At 30.4% G+C, this 11,764-nt stretch overlaps 2 protein-coding genes across 2 annotated transcripts in view; one reads left to right on the top strand and one right to left on the bottom strand.

The window, feature by feature from the left end:
- Window positions 1-9,833, top strand: part of HELRODRAFT_150681 (hypothetical protein) — a gene marked incomplete at both ends in the record, with an annotated part of 13,910 nt that extends 4,077 nt beyond the window's left edge. The window contains one exon of the mRNA XM_009015114.1: window positions 9,676-9,833. Within this exon, the coding sequence (XP_009013362.1) occupies window positions 9,676-9,833 (158 nt within the window). The remainder of the gene's footprint in view (window positions 1-9,675) is intronic.
- A 775-nt stretch (window positions 9,834-10,608) lies between these two features.
- On the bottom strand, window positions 10,609-11,222 carry HELRODRAFT_169273 (hypothetical protein; the record flags this gene model as incomplete). Its single annotated transcript, XM_009015113.1, has 3 exons — window positions 10,609-10,778; window positions 10,924-11,054; window positions 11,203-11,222. 3 exons carry the CDS (start codon window positions 11,220-11,222, stop codon window positions 10,609-10,611), a joined length of 321 nt encoding a protein of 106 aa, XP_009013361.1.
- Window positions 11,223-11,764: the final 542 nt, after the last annotated feature.

Genomic DNA, 11,764 nt, shown 5'->3' with positions numbered 1-11,764 from the left:
TATATATATATATATATATATATATATATATATATATATATATATATATATATATATATATATATATATATATATATATATATATATATATATATATATATATATATATATATATATATATATATACACTATCATATTATATTTTAACATTTTAATATTGAAACATTTCTTAGCAATGTATCCGAGTTTTATTCTAATGAAAATTTTGCTGCTGCTTTGAAACTTCTGAAAAATGTGTTGGATAATTAAAAAATTGATAAATTTGATGATAAATTTTTTTTCACGCTGTCCGTACAGGCATGAGAAACTAATTGCTTGTATTACTGTTCTTAATCATTTAAAAGTTGAAAATTGTTTGGATAAATGTTCGTTCTGAACTTGAAAATGGCGGAAAAAAATAATGGTGCCGACAAAATTGAAAATTTAAAGAGAACTGTTGCTCTTAACGAAATTTTGTTTTTTACAACTAATAAAATTAATGTTTTAGAAAAAAGTAAACTAATTCGTTTATGTTTAGATTTTTATGAAGCCAGTTCTATTTCGGAGGCAAAAGAGTTGCTATTTGGTGATGCTACGAAAATAGGTGAATTTAAAGATAAAAGAAGCAAAAAAGCTCCTGGGTCAAAGCCGGATTCGTCAAAGGATATTGAAGATATTGTTTCTCTCCTTACTAACATCAATGCAAAGAAAAACTTAGAGAAACTTCCGATATATGCGACCTCCACTTTGAACTTTCCCCAGGAAAAAAACAGTGTAGATAAAGAAATGCCTTCTGGTGCAAATCTCCGTGATGAAAGCGTTCATGCTACAAGTCAACAGCCAACGGAAAATTTGTTTGATTTTGATACGTTAATAAATAAAATAAATTCTCTTGAAAATAATGTAGTAAAATGTTTGGATAAAATTCCTCAAATAGTAAATGAAACTGTCCTTAAGCAGTTAAATTATCTGAATCCCAATAAAAATACAAATTTTAATTATGCTACAAATGAATCTTCAAACTCATATTTACTTAACCCCATGCATAACATTGTTAATCATTTTATTGATACTGTTCCTTCACAGAGTTCCATGAACATTAACGTCGAGCCCCCAAGAATTAATGATATTAATAATTTTCCCTGGATTCCTGTAAATAATAAAAGACAGGGTAAAATCGCCAAGAGAAAAATCGACGATTCTCCCTCCTTGAACTCGCCGAACATTTTTACATATTCAAATGCAGTAAGCAATACAATGCCTCAAAAAGTTAAATGCAATATTGGCTCTGCCAACAATGAAGAACTGAAGCCAGGTAAATTGAACACAAAGAAAAAAGCAACATTCTTTTTATCAAATATTGACAATACACTAAATGATGAAGCAGTTAAAAATTATCTAATAAAACGGAATGTAAATGTTTTCGGAATATATCAAATTAAAAAAAAAAATATAGATCCTTCAGTCAAATCGCTATATAATTCATTCAAACTAATTGTTGAATTTGATCATTTTGAAACAGTGAACAATCCAGCTTTTTGGCCGAAAGGTATTATCCATCGCCCCTGGATTTTCAAATACGAGAATGAACCTCCAGCCAAAAAAACACAAGAAGCTTTAACTAATTCATCAATTCCTCCATTGACTACTGATAATAACAACATCAACCAGCAAAATCAATCAGAACTGCTAAATCCTCCTGAAAATGTGAATGCCACAGGTAAGTGGGCTGACCAAACTGAAGATATGCAAATCACAAATATCACCGATCATGGTAACCCTAATCCCTGATTATACTCTTCCTATTCATAATGAATCATTCATAAAATCATATATCAAGAAAATTTTTAATTCTGACAATCATTATTACAATTCCTTTTTCGAGTCTATTTCTAATTCTTTTCTGGCCTGTAAATCATTCCTGCCAAACGAAATTAATAATATTAATAGTTTAAATCAAAAAATAGAAAATAATCAAATTAATTTATTGAATTTAAATTGCAGGAGCATAACAAACAAATTAGATGATATACAACAAATGCTTGACGATATTCCCATCGTTTTTGATGTTCTCACTTTCACAGAAACATGGCTGACTCCTTAAACTGAAAAATTTGCAAATCTAACAAATTATAATTCCATCACTGCATGCCGACCCCTCAAGAGTGGTGGTGGTATCGCTTTCTTCATAAAATCAAATTTAAAATTTCTTCATAGAAAAGACTTACCTGTAAATAACAATGGTTGTGAAGCTGATATTATAGAAATAATTTCCCAGAATAATAGAAATATCTTAGTTATTAACATTTACAGACCGCCAGATTCTAATACTGAACATTTTTTTGACTATCTAAACCAACTACTTGAGCTTCTCACTAAAGAAAATAAAACTGTCTATCTCACTGGTGATTTCAACATAAATCTGAATATCTTTAACCATCATTCAAAACACTTTCTGGATTTACTAACTTCATACTCAATCTTCCCATCAATAAACATCCCAACTCGTTCAACATCTTCCACCGATACTATCTTAGATAATATCTTCACAAACAATACAAAAAATTACCAAAGTGGTACCATCATAACAGATATATCTGACCATTATCCTGTCTTCATCTCTCAATACATTAAACCTATGATCAATAACAACAAAACTAATAATAATAATAATATAATTTCTTTCTACAATTTTTCTCAAAAAAACATTTACAAACTTTCATCAGCAATGTATAATCAAGATTGGTCCAGTGTAACATCCAAGGAAGATTGTAATGAGTGTTTTACTACATTCATGAACATCATTGAGGATAACATCAACAAGCACTGTCCACCTACTCGTAAAAAGAAGATTAAATTCAAATCTCCGCAACCCTGGCTAACGCAAGAAATTAAACTAAATAAACTAAATATTAAAAAGAAAAATAAATTATTCATGAAATTTAAAAAAAACAACTCAATAGAAAATTTAGCACTCTATAAGCAATACCGCAATTCAGTAAATAATCAGATAAAATTTCACAAAAAGAAGTATTATGAAGAAGTTTTCAAATCTAATATCAATAACTCCAAGAATACCTGGTCTGACTTAAAAAATTTGATTAATAAAAGAAAAGAAATTAAAAATCCGCCAATAGTAAAAAATAATAAAACAATAACAGACCCAGAACTAATCTCAGATTCCTTTAACACGTATTTCACAAGTCTGTTTAATAATCCAATTTCAATTGATTATAATATAAAGCAATTCATGGATCCTCCCATCTCAAATTCCTGTTCTCTTGAACCCATTGATGTAAACGAAATCCTTCTACACACCAGTTCTTTATCCAATTCCAAAAGCACTGATCATCATCATCTATCAAATAGAGTTATCAAATTAATAATTAATTCCATTGCAGAAATACTTTCTTTTTTATTCAATAAATCAATATCATCAGGTACCTTCCCAGATATCCTAAAAATTGCAAAAATCATTCCGATACACAAATCTGGATCTTTAAGTGAACTAGCTAACTATAGACCAATTAGCATCATCTCGTGTTTCTCTAAAATTTATGAAAAAATTATTAAAAATAAAATAGAGTCTTTTTTAGAGAAAAATAAAATTTTAACTGACCAACAATTCGGATTCAGAAAAGGCCTATCAACAGAAAATGCTCTAGTTAAATTCACAAATGACATCACCAGCAACCACAAAAATAATCTTCATTCACTTGCCGTATTTGTTGATTTCTCAAAGGCGTTTGATTGTGTCCATCATGAAATCATCTTTGAAAAGTTGGAAAATTATGGTATCAGAGGATCGTTGTTGCTTCTTTTGAAATCATATTTAACAGAAAGAAGCCAATATGTTTCTATTAATGGTATAAAACATCAACAGCAATGCCAATCATAAGTGGTGTTCCCCAGGGCAGTGTACTAGGACCACTTTTGTTCAACATTTTCTTGAATGACATTACTAATTCCTATTCAACATTCTCCCATAGTGTTATTTATGCTGATGATTGCACTATTTATTCTTCAACGCCTAACCTAACTGATCTATTTTCAATTGCTAATAAATCTCTTTCAAATCTATTTCACTGGGCAACCTTAAATCAAATCTCGATCAACTTTAATAAAACAAACTTCATGGTATTTCCTTCCAAGAAAACCCATAATAGTGATGATTTCTCAGTAAGTATTACTATTAATAGAATCTCTATTCAAAAAGTTGATACCTTTAGATTGCTGGGAGTCTACATTGACGATAAATTAAATTATAAAAACCATATCTCCAACTTGATAACCAGAATTAATGTCAATTTGGGGATCGTCCTCAGAATAAAAAAATATGTAAACCGTAACACTCGTAAACTGTTATATTTTTCACTTTTCTACGGCCATTTTTATTATTGTAACTTAGTCTGGGGTTGTGCTAATACAACAACGATGAACAAGTTATTTTCGAGCCAAAAAAAGATTGTCAATTCTCTGTTTCGGAAGAATTATTGTATATCGAATTTAAATGTTTTCAATGACAATAAAATTTTAACCATATTTGAAATTAACTCATACAAATCATGTCTATTTATTTATAAAATTGTTAATAATATCGTATTTACTTCTGACATTCATTTACAACAGACTTTCACATTTTCCAATAATTCTTTTTCAACTAGGCTTAATAATAAACTTTTAATAAATACGCTTTTAACTAAGAATAAGTTATTAGGTAGAAATTTTTGTTTTTATGGTCCTCATCATTGGAATAAACTGCCATTCTTTATTAAATCTAATCTAAATTATAACTCTTTCAAAAAACAATTAAAAACATATTTTTTATGCTGCTCATAATATAATATATATATATATATATATAATATATCAAATTTCATTCTTGATTCATTCATCCTTTATTTCTTATTATTTTTTTTATAATAATTTAGATTGAATTATTCATTATATGTTTTATCACAGATATAATATATGCAACAAGGTTGTTTGTAGAATATCTGTGGTGTGTATATATCTATTATTTTTTTGTTTTTCCATTATGAGGCCACCCATAAATTAGTATTATATTGCTAGGGTTAACCTTTTTACTTTGGTAAATAAAATCAGTTAAAAAAAAAAAAAAAAAAAAAAATGTCCCATGTTTGCAAGTGTAAATTTGTTTAAAATTCCTCACTTTGAAAACGTTATTAAATTAAATTTCAACACTTTGAGGGAGGAGTTAAAGGACATGACTTCTACACAACAGAATAAAATGTTGCAAACATTGGAACTTCACAAAATTGAAACATCTACACTAAAAGATAAGTTTCTGAGATCAGTTTACAGCAGACCTCGGTTTCAAAACCCTGAGTTGATGTTCCTATTTCTCAGTTATCAAATTCTGATAAAAATGATAAAATTGACAGTCCTAGCTGTAACTCAAACTCAGATTCTGTTTCTCAGTTACCTAACTCAGAAAATAGTGATATAATTTATGTCCCTAGTTCAATTCAAGATTATAATGATATTATGCACCCTGCTCCAAAATATATGTTGAAGAACATCTATCCAACTTCAACATAGATTTCATCACTGTCAATCCTACAGGTTCAAAGAAAACTTCTGATAACCCCTCTAAAATTAATGTCAATCCTGAGGGTTCAAAAAAAATTAGTGATAAATCCTCTAAAATTACAGACAATCCGAATGGTACAAAGAAAACTTCTAGTCAATCTTCTGAAAACTCATCTGTTTTAAGCTCTGCATACAGAATCTATATATTGGAAAGTTAAAAGGATAAATTTTTCAACTCTAATATATGGCATCGTCATGCTATTGTCAAAGACTGGTATTTTAAAACCATGGACAACTACTCTGTTGATCATAGCTGATTTAAATATACTTAAAAAATTTTGTAGCCCAGTGTTTTTTACCAGTTGTTACAGTTTTAAATTGGACTCTCTAATGAATGATTTAAGCACTTTGTATAGAGATATTGAAGACTTTAAATTTAGTATCCTTCGTTTGAATGCTAGAAGCTTTTTCCACAAGATAGATAACCTTGCCTTGTTTACATAATTTTTCTCTTTCAAGTTCTCAGTTATTATTAGTAATACTGAATCTTGGCTAAATGATTGCTCGGCTTCAGTGATGATGTTACCTGGTTATGATTTTATTTTCAACAATCGAGTTAACAGAAAAGGTTGTGGAGTAAGCATGTTTATTTCAGGGAGTTTGAATTTTGAGACTTGTTGTCAGGATAAATTGAATCTTGAATATATTGAATCAATGTCAGTTAATATACACCTAAACAAAAAAAAACAATTAAAATAATTGCCATTTATCATCCTCCTAACACTAACATTGATGAGTTTTTTTAATTTTTTTAAATATATATATATATATATATATATATATATGAAATCTACCGAATTTCTAGCGTTTTTTATTACATTTCGCAATATTTCTAACTAAATTCTTGTCGTCATTATTTATTTTATTAAATAAACTTCCTGACCAAAGTTAATAACTTGATAAACTTTACTCCATCTTTTTCCATTTCAAGCAGTTGATAGCTTCACTGCCATCGGTTGGATTGTTGTTTCTGCTAAAAAGCTAAATTTTCGATTTCTGGTGCAAACAAATTTTGGTCAGGAAGCTGAATTGACAATTAAGAAGACATAATAAAGTCGACAATCTGATGTTGCCGGTAGTATCATCCTTACGAAGCAATGCAAAACAACATAATGTGTCAACGACAGTTATTTTCAAATGATTAACGTTTTATCTTTTTAACAACGACGAAGTCATCTGTTTCTATTTTATTGTTAGTTTTAGCCATCTTTTTACATTTAGAGAATGGTTGCAAACAATTATCCGAAACAATCATTAGGGTCCGGTTAACTGTAATTTACGTATCTCACGCTACGGCATGATTAAACTTAATTTTTCTTTGCTCCTAAATGTAGTTTATGGCTAATTTGTGATTTGTCAACGAGTTGTTGAACGCTTCGTCTAATATCGTCCAGCACATTGCTATACTTTTCGAGATGAATTGACGGACAGAAAAGTAATAATAAAAAAAAAAACATAAAATCATTGTCACTGTAATCCACCAAAACACCGGATTAAAACTTTGCATCAACTACGCCATTGCTTAAATGGCAAACCTCGTTCTCAAAAATAACTGCAAGACAGTTATCTAATATGTTCTTTTATGTGTTCCTATGCAGACTGTGCGCTCCTCAAAACAGAAAATATTGGTGTAAACATAACAACGCTTCCATGCCGTTGAACAATGCACAAACATTCGGCACCATCAAAAAGCACCTCCAACACAACATCACAATCACCAGAGTCACTGACATCCAACATTAAAATCTTTTATTATGCAATTGCAATTATCTTTTTTAATCTCAAACTTTCCTATTTATTTTATATAACAATACTAATATTATTAAGCCATTAATGAATTTAAATATAAAAAACATCTAGGAACTTTTGTTATTTATTATGCACCATATAAATGGAATAATCTGCCATAATATTTAAAATAAATTTATAATCTAACAGAATTTAAAAAGAAGTTGAGAACATTAGATTGTTTAAGTTAAATGTATTAATATTTTATTTTATAGACCCTATTTTATACAGTATTGTATAAATTATACTAAATTGTATATATATATATATATATATATATAATTGCAGCAGAATCACTTACAATGTTACAGATATATTATCTATATATCTTTATTATGTTCTTCATGTCTTCATCCATTGATATGAAGCAGCCATCTTCGCCACAAAAGCTGTTTATCCTTTTCACACGACTTACACATGTATTTTATGTGCACACGCAAGCACCGCATCATATACGCCGAGTAAATGATAGCCATTGAGAGGTTTGACTCAGCGAGCATTTGAACCACTGAGCCCCCTCGCCGGCCAACATGCGACAACTTACGTCGTCTACCCATTTACCAACCTTGAAAGGATGGACAGCTACCCGGATGAACTTGTAGAAACTGCAGGATTCGAACCCGGGTCGTGAGAGTGGTAGACGGACACGCTAACCACTCGACCACGAGACTTTATGTATATATTATTATTATTATTATTATTATTAAAGATCATTTATACAGCGCTAATTAAAAAAGAAAAGAAAATTCTCAAAAGCGCTCACATCAGTAAAACATTATACGAGTGGATAAACAAAACAAAAAAATGTACCAAAAATTTTTTAAACTAAAGAAAATAAATGAGTTTTTAAATCCTTTTTAAAATTGTCAAGAGAAACTCCTGGTATTCTCAGTGGATCTGGCAGAGCGTTCCAAATCATCGGTCCGGCAACAGCAATATCACGCAATCCCGTCTGCAAACGATGAGCTGGTACCATCAAAAGGTTCCTATCATCTGATCTTAAACTGGTGTTCGTGGAGGATGTTTTCTTGACAAACCGATCGGACATATAATCTGGAGCCAAGCCATTTAATGATTTAAATGTTATTAATGCTATTTTATAGACTATCCTTTTATTGATTGATAACCAGTGAAGTTGATTCAATATCGGCGTAACATGATCAAACTTTAGTCTGCCTGTCACCAGTTTAGCCGCACGATTCTGAACTGATTGCAGAATAGCTATTGATGTCTGGGGTAATTTGTAAAACAAGCTATTACAATAATCAAGGCGGGACGTTATAAGAGCACGTACCAATGTTTCTATATCAGCCCTGTCTAAATATCGTCTGACTCTGTACAAGCCTTTAAGATGAGCCAGACTAGAAACTGATATGTTTTTGATATGCTCTTTCATTGTAAGATGAGAATCAAACAAAACTCCCAAATTTGATGCAGTTTTGCTAAAAGTTATTTCAAAATTTTTTACTTTTACAGAGTGAACATCTAGTTTTGATAGCTGCTGCCAAGTGCCAACCGGGAGCAACTGGGTTTTGCACTGATTCAATCTAAGAGAATTGCTTGACATCCAGCGTTCTACGTCCATCAAACATGTAACAAATCTATCTATTTCACGCTGAAACACTTGAGGCCGGAATGTTACAATCACCTGAACATCATCAGCAAACGCATGATAGTTCAATCCATTTGAATTTATTATCTTGGCTAACTCCGCAGTGTATAGCAAAAACAGAATGGGTCCTAACACCGAACCTTGAGGGACCCCAGAAGATACCACGCTTATTTCTGATGAAACATCCTTAAACTGAACTTGCTGAGTACGGTCTAGTAAGTAAGACTGGAACCATGCGTATGCCGAATCACAAATTCCAAAATTATAATATAACTTCTTCAACAATATACTGTGATTGACGCAATCAAATGCCGTTGTCATATCCAGGAATGACAACAGTGAAATATTCTGGGCATCGATTTCTGAAATCAGTTTGGAAAAAACATGTAACAGCGCCGTCTCTGTCGAATGAAATCGCCTGTAGCCTGATTGGTGAATTGGCATAAGGCCGTTTTTTGTTAAATGAGTCAACAGACTTTCAGCAACAACACGCTCAATTATCTTTGAAATAAATGAAAGATTCGATATTGGCCTATAGTTTGAAATATCATTATATATATATATATATATTTATAGTATATTGTGATATATACATATAGTCTAATGTATATACATACAGCATTACACATATATATGCAGTTATACAACACTGAAGCCAAAATTTGTTGTTTGTTACTGTTTAGGAATCAGTCTCAAATGGGTGGCCGTTCACGAGTTTGGACACGTTCTAGGGCTGGCCCATTCCAACATCAGCACGTCCATCATGTTTCCGTACTATCCAGGTTACAGAGATAACTTCTCTCTGAGTTTAGACGACATCAATGCAATTAAAATGTTGTATAAATAAATTATTTGACAAATTTTTTTAAATTTTGACGATGTTCATTTTTTTCAGCTGATAAAAATATGCAAATGTCGCCTGTTCTTATGTCTATTGTTAATATTGCCAGAATAGAATTTCAACAAAAAGCATTTTGAAAATTTTTCTAGTTTAATTATTTAAAAAATTATCAAATTTAATTCTTTGAAAAATATCAAAAATATTATAACTATAAAATATAACGGTATCAAATGTACAGCTAAAAATAATATTAAACAGTGAATGGTGATAAAAAATAATCGTTATAATAATTAACTTGAAGTTACAAAATCGTTATGATTGAATTTGAGTTTATTAGGATTATAAGTCTTTCTAGAAAATCTCTACCGATTGAAGTTAGCGAATTAAATCAAAATTTCTACGTTATACATATGTCTTATCACGTCTGGCTATAAATCACTAAATTAATCTTTCTTTCAAAACAATGAAAAACCATTTAACCGAACTTTAAATATATAGATCAAGTTAAAAATAAACATGTGTATATATGTTTATATGTATATGTATATATATATATATATACATGTATTATATATATATATACATATATATATGTGTGTGTGAGTGTGTGTACATGTGCATGAGTACGTGTGTGTGTTTAACAAAAATTGTGTGTAAATAAAAAAAAAGTTATAAAGTGCTACAAAATAGTGTAAATGTTTTATCAAGTTAATATTTATTTATTACTTTTTTGGCTTAATGGAATTTTTGTTTATACGATCAAAACGTTTAGAAATCAGATAGAACCACAGATGGCTTTGATGCCGTTGATGTCGTCCGGCGAGAGAGTGATGTTTGGCTTGTAACCTACGTAGTACGGACTCATAACAGATCCTTCAAGGTTGGAGTGCAGCAATCCAACGGAATGACCAAATTCGTGAACTGCCACGCCATAAAAGTATATGCCTAGTTGCAAGGTTACAAATCTTATTTTATAGATGGTTAGCCAATGTTTTTCATGAAAGCCAATCATAATTATTGAAGTTTGCATCATTATAATTAACGTTAGGCAGATTTATAAGAAACTTCATTTTTCATCATGCAATCTAACCTGTTGTTCCATTGCTCCAAACTTCATCATCATCAAAATGGATTTGACCAATCTTGGGATAGAAGGTGTGAGCAAGTACCTTCCCGCGGCCATCGAATGGATAATTGTCGGAATGATTCCTTTTATAAAATCTGTTTTTTCGTGTTTTATGCTTGTTTTAAAACTTACACAAACATGAATACTAATTTAAACTGCATTTAGATAATAAACACTCCCAACAATATCTAATTGCCCCGCTTTTCAAAAGTTTCACAACAAGACCAAAGACGTCATACAAACCCGATTTTCAAATTGGCCATTGTAGTGTTGGCTGCTTCTCTGATGTTCAAACTGGTCGAAACCGTTCCGGTCCAGAGCTTATTGTTCCCAGGGTTACATTTTAGGTTATTATTTATATTTTAACTTATATTATAGTTCAAATAGTGAGGTTATTATGAAAAGTAGAAAAATTGAATCGCCAACATGATAACCAACAAATAAACATAATTTGATCCCTATCCAATAATACATTTTATTCATTAAATTAAACCACCATCAAAATAATTAATTTTTACCTAGCATTTTATGTTTCCACAAATATATTACATCAATATATAATGTTGACAGTGGCTGATCTAAACAACTATTGCAAGAGCCGAAAATTTAAAAATGTTTAAATTTTACCGCGGGGGGATACAAAATTTTTAAGGGAGACGAAGATTTGTAGTAGTGTGGCTGAAGACCTTTTATTCGTTGATTTTATACATAAAACTGTCATTTTTCTGACTTTTATTAAGAAACTGTTCACATCAGGAGCCCCCTCGGCCCTTTTAAATCTGCCACTAAATGTTGATAATAAAAC

The sequence above is a fragment of the Helobdella robusta genome (genome assembly GCF_000326865.2).
Source record: "Helobdella robusta unplaced genomic scaffold HELROscaffold_15, whole genome shotgun sequence".
Lineage (NCBI taxonomy): Eukaryota > Metazoa > Annelida > Clitellata > Rhynchobdellida > Glossiphoniidae > Helobdella > Helobdella robusta.
This window is presented reverse-complemented; position numbering and strand designations above follow the sequence as displayed.